Raw genomic sequence first — 12,719 nt, 5'->3', positions numbered from 1 at the left:
GCTTGATCGCCACAACAGAGTGTGTCTCATGAGCAAATAAATAATGTAGAGAGAGCTACACAGAGTGGCTCTTCGTAAGAGCCATATAAAATTAAACGTTTTAACGAACGGCTGCGCAAATTCCCTCTCTCTTCTTTTTCTTCTTCCTTCGCCCTCTTGTTTCTCGGCAGTATATTTTCACTTGGAATCTTACGAGGCTCGTGATAAATGCGAATCGTAAAATGGCAAGAACAGATCTGGAGACGTAATTAAGAAACGAGGAACAGTTTCGGCGTAAGAAGAGCACAGCGTAGCACATAAATCTACTTTTCAAATTAAATTCAGCTTTACAAATCCGTCGTGTCCGACGGTAAAAGTTGCTCCATGAAAGGGCGAACGCAAGATAAGCTCTTTCTCTGTGCTAATCGCACTTGAGGGTGTTTTTTGTGTCATCGTGAGAATCCGAAATATGTAATTTCCTTCAGGATTATCATAATTTATTTCGCAAAAATCCATATTATTCGATCTAACTTTGACACACGTTGTCGAAATCTCGCAAATATATAAAGCGAAATATAAAATTTGTATCGAGGAAAATGTAGATCATACGTCTCGTGAAAATTATCGCGTATTTCATGCGAAGGAAATATATCTCGATAATATCGTCTCAAAGTTTTACCAGAAAAAACTATATTAAAGCTACGCTTTTCCCTATGGTCATTAAATCCACGTTCTGAGCGATTCTAATGTTTCATCAACTCTGATTAGATCGACTGAGTGTGCGTCAAAGAGCCGTACCTAGTTTTGATAAACTGCCATACGCGAGTGCTTTTCGTCTGAAAAGTAATTCAACCATGGTGCCTAATTTCGCAGTTAAATGAAATTTCGCTCGAGTGCTTTGTCCGTGGAGCTTGCAGCGAGATGAAGTACAGCGATCCATACTGGCGAATGAGGAAGATTATTAATACTGATTTCAATGTTTAGCATATACTTTAGCAAAACGAGAACGTCGTACGTTGTTGGTCATACGGTTTGCTGGTAATTGCTAAAAGCATTAATTTCATTGGTCCAGAATAATTTCATCGTGAAATCTATGTTGAACCGAACGACAGAGAGCAGAGATTGAATTACTTAATATGTAAGTACTTACCGAAGTTTGTCTTCGTCGATCGGCAAATCCAATTTGACGTTATATTTAAGTCAGATAATTAAACATAGTTTGCACACGTGCACATACTAAGTTGTATTAAATGACTAGGCAAATTTATTACAAATACAAAAATATTATAAATTTATTTTTTTGTTACATTAATCATTAGTTTGATCAATAAAATAAATGTTAAGTAAATTTCGTATATTTTAGAATATATTTCTCTGTGTGAATTATTAATTTAGTATATCAATAATTACATTCTAACAAAATGTGAAATCTCTTGTAAAGTATAAGTTTTATTTTTTAGTTTTCGTGAATTTAAAATTTCACAATATTTTCAGTAAATATGTCTTTGCATTAATACGAAAGAAAAACATGTTTTTTGTACAGTTACTTTAGTGCAATGTTGATGTATTTGACTATATATTTATAAGTACGATAGACTTTTCTGCACATAATAATCAAACTGAAATTTAAAATAAATACGTAAGATGACGAGATCGCTAATTGTTTTCGTCCAATCATCTTGCGTATTTATATTGATTTCATTTCAGCTTTGGTTTGTGCTTCAGTTTTCGCCCGGATTAGGCATCTAACAAACATTTGCTTATCATTATCCGCGATGAGTTTCTCAAAATAATCAGAACAACCATCACAACATTCAGAGACCTTCGAAATGCTATGCCACCGAACGCTACTGTGTGAAACGCACAGAATTCGATGTCGAGTAAACGGGGCTGAGAGTTATCTGCCGCTTTAGATATTAATTGGGGCGGTACAATTTCAATAGCCCTCTTCATATCTCGATTGATGCATTATAGTCTGTTCGTTCATATGGATACTTATGACAATGCGCGATGTACATGATTATTTCTAACAATGCCAACTGACACACATACGCAGCTATTGACTACCAGTATCAGTTACGCGTATAGAATATTTCGATGTACTCTTGTCGGTTTATGATCGATAATTGACCCATTGTATTAACCAAGAACTAACTGACGGAATTAGCGCACTATTTGTACGAAAATCTATGCTAGAATCATGCATGTCCTGCTGATGACACCGCTCATTCTGTATTAACTCATCGAACCGTAGCAGAAAATCGCAATCGGTTCATAATAGGAAAGTGTAATAATTTATGAATCGATTAATTAATTAACAATATAATTTCAATCTTTTACGTTTTCGTGTTGTTACTTTTTTTTCTTTGCTGGATTCTATATAAAATTGATAGAATTTAGTGACAAATAGTTATACTTATCAATTCATTTATTGACTAGTATTGTATTTATCGATTTGATACTCGATTTAAGGTCTGTTAAATACGTCACATTATTGTTACTGTTGCTGAAATTTATGTTTATTGTTTAAAAAAAATTTATACATTCGGGAATAAAATAAAAAAAGAACACATTATATTTAGCGCTCGTGAAGTGAAATGTATGGTCGCATGTCACGTTACAAAGTCTATCGACTTTCCGATTGGATGCATGCTTCGTTGATGGAACTACTATACTAATGCATTGCTACCAGTAGCATCGCGATATGACGCATGCTGGAACTGTCATTAAATTTGTTAATTCACATATAATGAACTACACGGTATATAATATCCGACGAGCGTTAATAATTACATTTGCGATGAAAATTATTGCCTGTCAACGGAAAGTTTCCTCCTAGCTTCGCTTTATATGAAGATAATAATTATGGAAATAATTATGCAGAACTGAACTTTACATATCAATTACAGATCGAATATGTATATATGAATACACATACTGCATTTTATATTTATAAAAATATTAGAGAAGTAAAATCTTTAAAGATACTTACGCTTTTACTGAGCTTGATCTTCCGACACACATTATAGAAGTTATAGAAGTTATGTGAGTTATTTTCTCCATATGACCTACATTTTAATTATTATTTTAATAATTATATATGATAATTAATACAATTATAATTAGAAAAATATAATAAATATAATTTTATATAATATTATATATATATATATATATATATATATATATATATATATATGTATATGTATATATTAAATAAAAATAATATAAATAATATTAAATAAAATTATAATTAATCAATCTTATTGTTAGAAAAAGAGATAAATAAATTTTTATAGTTTCGAAACTACATAGCAGATTTTATATCAATCTTATACAAATTGTATTTAAAAGTAAAATTTTTTATTGAATATACGCTTATCATCTTCAATTTAATTGTAGTCTTATTCTTTATTTATAAACATAATATTACTAAAATATTAAATTATAAACGGTGCCACATAATATCTTCCAATTTTGTAAATGCAAACGTATAATACAAATTCTTTGGGGTTGAAAAGCAAAAGAATGTGGTACGAGTTACGGTCGCGGCAAGTGAAATTTAACGAACAGGATGACCGGCTTATGTTACAAAGCAGCGAAAAGAAAGGCGTGAAAGAATTTTCGCGCCATAAAAGGAGGTAATTAGCGTCTGTTGAGTCAAGTATTAATTAAAATTGCTCCTTTAAAACGCGATGTCAGCGGTAATGCAAGAGCAAAGAAAACATGGTTAACGAGTAGCTGCGGTAACATTAAGAAAAAAATCTATAATTACCAAGCGATCCAATGTATGAATTCACTTAATCATGTATTTATATAATGTATTTATACACTGAGAAAAAAATCTGGTTGCATTGATTAGAAATCTGGTAGATTCAACCAGTATGTCTGTTGGAAAATGAATGAATCAGAATTTCTTTAGGAATTACCAGATGAGTATCATTAATTTCTTCCTGTTAAATTTACCAAATTTTTTTGGTAATAATACTAAATTTACAAAAATATCGCATAATTGTGTTTAATTAATATAACAAAAAGTTTATTTTATAGATCCAACTAGAAAATACTAACAAAATCTTTATAGTAAAATCTATTAAACATTCTAGTTATGAAAAATCGAGTCTTATCGTGATAACTTCTGCTTGGTTTAACCAAAATGCCTTCTATCAGATATGTCTTGTTGATACAATCAAACGATTTTTCTCAGTATATAATACTAATATGTGCAGGTTTTGCATTCACGTTTATTCTTCACTTTAGAATCAATTTTTCTCATTCTTTTATTAAATGCGTGCAAATAAAAATTTCCGACACTGTATTTTCGCCATTAAATCGGCAAAAATATGCAGGTTTGTGAAAAAGATTTCGATCGAGAAAGACGTCAAGTAACACTTAATCTACGCTTTTCCAATTTTTTCTCCTTATCGACTTAGGCGCGTACATTTATCGGCATCTATAAAAAAACATATACACATTGTACATGAGATCTTCGAAATACAACGAATTTCGGCGTCATTATAAGTTAGATTAAAGACCGCCACCGAAGTATTCTTATAATATTACATTTCTAACTCACTATATACAGCAACTATAGAACCGTTACGTATATACGTCGGCGACAATTGCTAAACGCGAATTATTCGCTATTGGACCAATGCACTCTGATTACATGGTCCCATTGACAGAAGAAAAATCTCACCTTGAACGCTAATAGCGACAAAGATCGGGGATATCGAAGCCATTTCAGCTTTCTCGCGAATGGTCCTGAAGAAGCAAGGTATATTTCCGATGCAATAATATTGCCAAGCTCACGCGAAGACACAATGCAGTCCCCTTTACGGTTGGAAAGCGAAACAGTCTCGAGATCATCTCGGCGCGTCGAGTTTGAATCTTCAAGAGCTAATGCACTTTTGAACTATACGTTTTTACCGGTAACCATAAAGAGGACAAAATCCGTCTCGAAGTCTAGACTATTATAAGTTCGGCAAATAAACCTTCCTTCTTCCTATAGGTAAGTTGTACCGCCGCAAAGCCCGGAAAAGCCCGTTATATTTACGTACCTGCACGAAAATCCTGCATCCCCTTCCGCGTCAATCCTTACTTCCGAAGTTGAATGAGTTTTATCGGTTCATGTATATATACAAGGCGCAAACGCAGCATCTATTCGTCACATAATGCGATATACATGCGTTCTCTCTCTTATTAATTATATTCCGAAGTTTGTTTTTTCTGAAGTAATACAGTTTAATATAATACAATTTTTATGTTGTAACATTTAGAATCATAAAATATTATATTTGTTAAAATCTTGATATAATATTTGAAGAACTTTCAAAATGCAACCAAGCTAGAGAGATCTCATTAAAGGAAATTGGCAAATAAAAGCAACAGTTTAATCGAGTTCTTTCAGTAAATATTTCCGATATCCATATTTCGTATATCCATATAAATGATGATATATATCATTTTTTAATGTTGTTTGTCTTCGTTAAAACAACTCATGCGTTTTCATTACTGTTACATTTTTATCGTACCTTATATATTTCAAATTTTAGAACATCATAACGTAGTATAGTAACTTTTTTTCGATGTATATGTATTTATAAATTAATAAAATTCTACTTGCATAAAAGCCTCCAACTCGTCTCATGCGCGACAATCAATAATCCGATAACAAGATTACGTCGGGATATATACCCTAGTCGCAGCAGGAGACATTGTTGACAGTCGCAACGAGTGGAGCGAACGTTCAGTCTACCGAATGCATTCAATAATTGAATAACTGCAATAACGGAAACGCGGTGTTCGTGTTCAAGGCTGTTAAGTGGGAATGGTAGACACGATGATAAATTTTATTATAAATGAAATACCCCCGACATATTGCGTTCGGTGTAGCGCGTGTGTTTCTTCCATTTGATACATTAATAAATTCATCGCGTATTATCACGCAATTTTGCGTGAGGTTGCGTTCGTCTAAATATCCGAATCGTTTTCCGAATTTTTTGTCGAAGTTCATAGAATTCGCGCAAAGAGCGTTTTCTTTATATTTGCTTAATATTGAAAAATATCACCTTAAAGTCGGATTTTCTTGGTATTAGTGCAATTTTCTCATTGCTGTTTCCTTCCTTCCCAAGTATCATTTCAGGAATGTGTTTATTGGATCGTTTTTACAATAGGTCAAGCGTTATATTAGTATGGCTAGTCTCCATCTTTGCGAAAATGTTCTTTCTTCGCAGACGATTTTTATTTTGAAAAGTGGGGAAAGATTCTAGAGACGATAGAAACGAACTTGCGACTCATCGCCGAAGTAGAAAAAGACTTCTTGTTTTCTTAGCGAGGCAAGATTCTAAAATTGTTCTTTTTCGCAAAATGATTATGGCCTTAAAAGTACCGCGATAGTTCCAATTTCAGCAAACCGACTAATCGTGTTAATAAGTATTGTAGAATAACTTTTGTCTGTTGATTACGAGATAAAAAAATTACTGAATAAATGATTAGAAAATTTCGTTGGATAATTCAATCTCTTTGTTAATCGAAAATATTATTTTTAATTTGTATCTTAATCTTCTATATATTAAGCTAAATTTTCGCCCTCGTTTTCCAAAAAATATAATTATATCGTTTTATACATGATCATATAGAACGAAATATATACTCAGCGATTGTAATCGCATCAATCTATCATTTATTGATATATTTATTCTAATATTATCGTTTCAGTTCGTATCTTTCAGACGACGACATGACAATTGAATTTCTCGTAACGTGGATGCGTTTTATTGTTAGTCAGCCTGACGCTCTAATGATGTAATGGGGGAGACGTCGCGACGCGAACCATGGGTGAGATTCGCGTTACTTTCGCAAGGCGAATGTGTCGAATGCGCGTCGCAGCGAGCTGAATTCCCGGAGACAAAACCGCGAAACAGAACCTCCGCCCGCTAGTTTCGTAGGAGTTAGACGACTGCGCTTAAGTTCGCGCACATTCAACCCGGAGTGCATAGCGTCGGCTAGAATATCATCCAAAGAAGTAGGACGACCGGAAGCAACGTCGCGGCCATTCTGTCGCCGCTCCCGTGATGCATCGCCGCTGGTTGTTCTTCTGAAACAAACGCCATGCTATAACGCCGCTTTGCTCAAGCGGTTCTTAGCAGGTGGTATTTAAAGTGACGTTTCTCTTCGCAGGGTTGAGAGCGAGGCTCTCGCTTTGGACAAAGTTATCATCGTTCTATTCGACTGATCACAGGCTAAGTATTTTTAAGACACCTTTCTTATACTATTGCTTGTATCTCGAAAGAACGATTTGCATCTGATCTAGCTTAGAAACTATTCCAAAGTCATTTGATAGTGTGTTTCTTTTAGTATCTACTAATACCATCCGTCAAGCATGATAATCTCAAGAAAAATGATTTTTGAAACATGATATATATGCTTTCTGCAGAATTATAAATATCATTTTCGTTATAAATTTTATTTTACATTATTTAAAAACTTTTTTATATAAATTGTCTTTTGCAATGAGAAGATAAAAGTCATTACAATTTATTGCTAAACTTTCGAACGTGTTTACTTGCGACATGTTAGTTTGCTTCGGTTAAAGAATGTCTTACTCGAGAAAGAGTTTAAAAGAATTTGGATGTTTGCACGTAGCCCCCGTCCTAAGCGAAATTGGCATTTTACCATTGACTATGTGGACCCGTACGCTGTTAGGATGAGTGTTATTAGGCGAGCACGTGTAAAGGCCGGAGTCTCTCTCGATCGCCTTCTGAATGAGTAAACGACTCGAAGTCACGGGCCCCTTTTCCGTTACCAGGCTGATGCCACCCCTCGGTGAGTCGAAGTTAATCGCCTGCGAAAGAACGAGTATAAAAAGCACATCGGGTTACTTGCCTCTGTCGTGACCAGCTGATGCGGATAAGGCCACTCTGTGGGAAAAGCTGAAGAAGGAATGTGTTAGCTGCAATGACAGAAATCCCCTTTTCCAGGACTTTTTTGAATATAAGAATATACCTATTTTATGATCTTTCTATTTTAATATAAAATATGTAGTTGTATCTCTCTCGTATAATTATTATATAATTATAAAGATATCATCAGGAACATTTAAAATACTAACTTTTACACAATGTGCATGTTTAATTATATTGTGTCCAAATTAAAATTTGGATATTTACAATAATTCTGCAAGCAAGAGAGAAGGTCTCACGCATACACATTAATTATATTGCAAAGATTTCTAGAATTTAGTAAGAAGATTAAGAATTCTCTTTGGGAATTATAAATTGTTGCTATTTTCTACATCCATGAAATATATGATATATATGAAATATAAACAAAATGTATTAAGAGATGGACATGGAATTTTATTTCTAACTGTGTTTGGTTTTACAACAGGAAATATTTTGTAAAATAAAAAAGTTAAATAAACTTTAGAAAAATTTGTTATTGAATTAATTATGTTTAATTAAAGGTTGCGTATATGCAATATATATATATATATATATATATATATATATATATATATATAAATTTAAGATACACATACACACATTAATGAAAAGATATTGATGATGATTTTAAGTTAATTGTAATTACAAAATATCTTTAAATAAATATTACGTATCTAGAAGATCAAAATTGAAATAAACATCTAGATTAAAGTTATGAGAACTCGAATAAAAGGTATTAGTGTAAATAAATGAGAAATTTCAATTAATGCCAAAATGATATTACGAATTTTATTTCTTTTTCTCTACATAATTCGACATCTATCATTCAAGACGAGTGCCGTGAACAATATAAGTACGAATAATTAGTCGACGCAGAAGTTAATTACTTTCTTGTGAAAAAAGACAGAGACAAGAGTTGTCTCATCTGTTCCTGACATGACTAAATGAAATTCAAAGCACTTTGCGGAAAGAAGTAAAAGTGGAGCGACTGTAGGTGTCTTTCTTGAGTAGCAGAACGCATTTCGAGATAAGTTTTCCGAATATACAACTTAAAGTGATGTCCCGGTTATTCCAGTTATATGTGTGCTCACAGAAATAAATGTGAGGATTTTTAAAGTAAAATATATAAAACTAACGTAACGCGAGGTCTTTGCCTGCTTGTAGTTCAAGCGATTTAAAATATACACGTCTCAAGGAACTTTTGTGTTGCTCTTAAACAAATGATTTATCTCGTGGCATTGAGAGAGAAACCCTGTTATTCAGATACTTGTATATTGCTGCAAACGAAAATAGTTGCTTCATTCCACGAATAAAACGAATATTGTCGCGAACAAACAAATCCTTTAATTGTGATTCTATTGCTTGAACAGAAATACATCACCTTGTCGAAATACGGGAAAAAGCAAGCCGTTGTCGTCGTCTTCCATAAATATCGTACGGTCGAAGAAACTAAAGCGTGCTACCACCTATAATCGATATACGCGTCAGGCCAACGGAAATACAGACTTTTTTTAACGATCGCGAGAAACATGAAAAATGTTTCTGTTTGTGTTGACGTTTGCGGTCTACAACTAACATTGAATGAAATTCTGATGTATTTCAGTTGAAACGTCTCTCATGACGTGAGTTTCAGACTTGATGGCAACATGACAGGTGATTTTCAGCAAGCGACAAGAACTTTACTTGCAGGTCATAGGTCAAGCTTACCTGGTGGTTGTGACTCCAAATTATTGTCGACGGCGGTTCGGGCGCGTATCTCACGTAGCATGTTAAGTTTATCGTACTGTCCTTGTTGATAAACAAATCTGGACCACCGGCTATTTCCGTCACAGGCTCTACAATGAAGCGTAGGGTCGCATGTACAATATTTTTAATTTTTCCTAGAGATTTTCTTATTTCTAAAATGTTCTTAAATGTTGTTTTACTTATGTTCCAAACATTCATTGTGATTTTATTGCAAACAGGAATGTTCGTAGTGAAGATTTACTAATATTTCCTTTTAAAATACACTGTAGTAAAAACCAACAGTTGAATATAACTTTTGTTATTGTTGCGAGATTGTTTCCCTTATCATTCGTGTATTCTTCGTTCCGTATTTTTTCGAGCGGTCGTTTAAAGAGGAGCAAAAAGTTGTCGAAATAAAATGCAATAACCGTGCAAAAGAGCGGTCGGCATTGCATTCACATTATTTCCCGGAAAACAGGTTCCTCCGTAAAAAAGTACCTATGGACTCAATTCACGATGACTGGGAGTTTCTATTCGAGAAATTCTCTTTGTATTCGATCGAGAAGAAATCATTGAACCACGAGATATACGGATTCTTTTCAAGTGTCCTATTCTCGAACCGGTTAGAACTACCCGATATATCGATATCCCCACCAGCCTTAACCATATCTCGAGGCGTTAAGAGCCGGTTTAATTTCCGCGAAAGTAATACCGCGCGATACTGCGTGTCTGGAATTTTTGTCGTTCCATAAGAATCAACGAGCGAGAAACGTAGCGCCGATGTGTCTCTTCCTTATCCCATCCCTCCCACGAGCCGCCATTAAATCTTGTTGCTGGAAATACTACCTCGGCGGAATCTCCGCGTCCGCGGTACACAGGATCGTTACAGTCTGTCGGCCGAGATTCTCCGAGTTTCTCGGATTCCCATTGGTGGATCTCAATTATCTGACAAACCAGCTTCGAGACTTCCTCTGCCGTTTGCTGACCGACTTGCGAGCAGGCGGTTTGCGGCGGCACAGGGAGATCTTCATTTCCTCCCCGGGAATACCAAAACGAACGCGATCGTCTTGGGTAGCTTATTACTGTTTCATAAACGAGTTACTTTTGTTGCTCGCATTGTCGACATTTATTCTCACGAAGCCCCCGACTATTTAACTTCTCTGATGGAGTACAAAACGAATGAATTAAGCGGTTGCGTCGTGAAGAAATTCCAAGTATTTCTCACCGTGTTATTAGCGTGGCGCATTATTCTGTGTAATAACGTTTTGCAGCATCATATATCGAAGGATTACCGCGTTAAACGTAATTTGCAAGTTAACGATACAGGCTATCGTTAAATAAAACTGCTTGTACGACACCCATTTCGGAGTCTTATGCGTTTACCTTGCTAAACTGCTTCCTCCGTTTCCTTGAGTTACTTTTATCAGAAATCTTGATGTTCTTGAAGTTTTAAATCAAGCGGTATTGTACATATTTTCCAACATGTTTAAGATAAATTCTCTTAAGATGCTGATTTTTTTCATTAAACAAGATTGCTCTTTGTATTCTTTGCGAATTCAATTTATCTATTTCAAAGCGTAATTTTCTCTTTGCCTGTACAGGTTTTGGCAGAACATCGTCGCCACTTGACAAACTTGCGGGTCTGAGGGTCGTGGATTCTCCTTGGTTTCGTCATTTGGCAGTCAGAGAGAGAAAGGTATATATATAGCACGAACGTCGTTGAGATACGACGTTAACGAGAATACGAGGAGTTCATCGTTAGCTGTTAAGAGAGGACGTTTTTGCGACACTAACGTTAACGTTGTTACGCTAAAATGAAGATCTCGTTGACGCACTGCTCGAGTACAGGACAGTCGCGGTCGTGCATATTTGTCAGTCGACTACTTGCTCTAGGCGAAAGAGCTTTATTTCCTTTCCAGAGATACGTCCCTGGACAATTGGGGGAATGCTTCTTGCAAGCATTAAAGAGAAATGCGACATCGTTCGTTTTACGATCTGCTGCAGATATCTCGAAAATTCAACGACTCTTCACAAACGGTAGCGCCTGTTAGGGAAAACGATCGGTTACTTTGACAGTTCACATAGTCTAGCTGAATAGAATCGCCAGAAATTCGACCGTCGATTCTCATCCTTCGATTATCATCAAGATATTTGTGACAAAAAAAGACACGTGAATCAAACATCGTTTTAACTAATGTTTTTTTATTTGTTAGTTAAAAACACGTAATCATAGACAATCGAAATATACTAAATACTAAATGCAGTTGTATTTGTAATTTCGGTTTTTAACAAATTTCTTGTTTTTATAAAAGTGAATATTTTCAGAGTTGTATAGAGAATCTTAGAAAAATTTTTTTAAAGCAACACCGATGTAGATTTGATAATAATCACATTATAGCCTATTTATTGTATAATAATCACTTTGTATACCACATTTGCAACATAGTTACAAACGACATTTTTTTATCAGTTTGTTTTTCTAACCAAAAAGACAATCCAAGCGTACGATCAAGCATCGGCGCAAATATATTCAGAGCGTTATGCATAAGATATATATTATATTCAACGTCGAGAACGCTCTTAAGTTTAAGATCGTTCAAGTACTCTTGGCATCCTTTTGCTCTGTTCGCGGATAGCTGCGAGCTATGCCGGCGGAATATTCTGAAATTTCGGAAAAAGCTAAATCGAATTGGCTGGCTCATCTTTAACCGAGCTATCGATCCATCTTTGATCGATCACTGCGTTGCTTCACCTTTGAATGAAAGGTAGAGATAAATCGAGAGTGGACCACGCGTACGCTGACCGCTATTTCGTCCGCAATTGAATTACCACTCTGCCGTGTTGGCTGCAAAAAATCTAACAAGCATGGGGGATAGTAAACCCTCTGCCTCTGCGAAATACGTTCGGATAAAAGGGCGAGAGTTTCCCCTCCCAAAAGAAAATTGCGGGTCATCCGATACTACTATCGTTCCTGTATCGTTACCAGATGGCTTGTTTCACATCGAATAAAAGAGGGTCGTTCTGTTTTGTAATTCAGAGATCAATATATGATACAATCTTTTGACGTGA

The 12,719-nt window shown here is 35.0% G+C and overlaps 1 protein-coding gene across 8 annotated transcripts in view; it reads right to left on the bottom strand.

Annotated features, from left to right (window-relative positions):
* Positions 1-3,376: 3,376 nt before the first annotated feature.
* Positions 3,377-12,719, bottom strand: part of LOC145969900 (zwei Ig domain protein zig-8-like) — a 248,016-nt gene continuing 238,673 nt past the window's right edge. For 5 of the 8 annotated variants that reach the window (XM_083096214.1, XM_083096213.1, XM_083096212.1 and 2 more), the window contains 3 exons: positions 9,633-9,760; positions 7,657-7,825; positions 3,377-7,078 (listed from right to left, as the gene is read on the bottom strand). In XM_083096214.1, coding sequence (XP_082952340.1) covers positions 6,987-7,078; positions 7,657-7,825; positions 9,633-9,760 — 389 coding nt within the window. In that variant the 3' untranslated portion in view covers positions 3,377-6,986. Of the gene's footprint in view, positions 7,079-7,656; positions 7,826-8,652; positions 9,392-9,632; positions 9,761-12,719 lie in introns of those variants that run through there. The other 3 variants (XR_014438263.1, XM_083096209.1, XM_083096211.1) reach the window with 3 other exon arrangements.

The sequence above is a fragment of the Camponotus vicinus genome, unplaced genomic scaffold (genome assembly GCF_025532165.1).
Source record: "Camponotus vicinus isolate PSW18456_S1 unplaced genomic scaffold, iyCamVici1.0 SCAF_4, whole genome shotgun sequence".
Taxonomy (NCBI): Eukaryota; Metazoa; Arthropoda; class Insecta; order Hymenoptera; family Formicidae; genus Camponotus; species Camponotus vicinus.
This window is presented reverse-complemented; position numbering and strand designations above follow the sequence as displayed.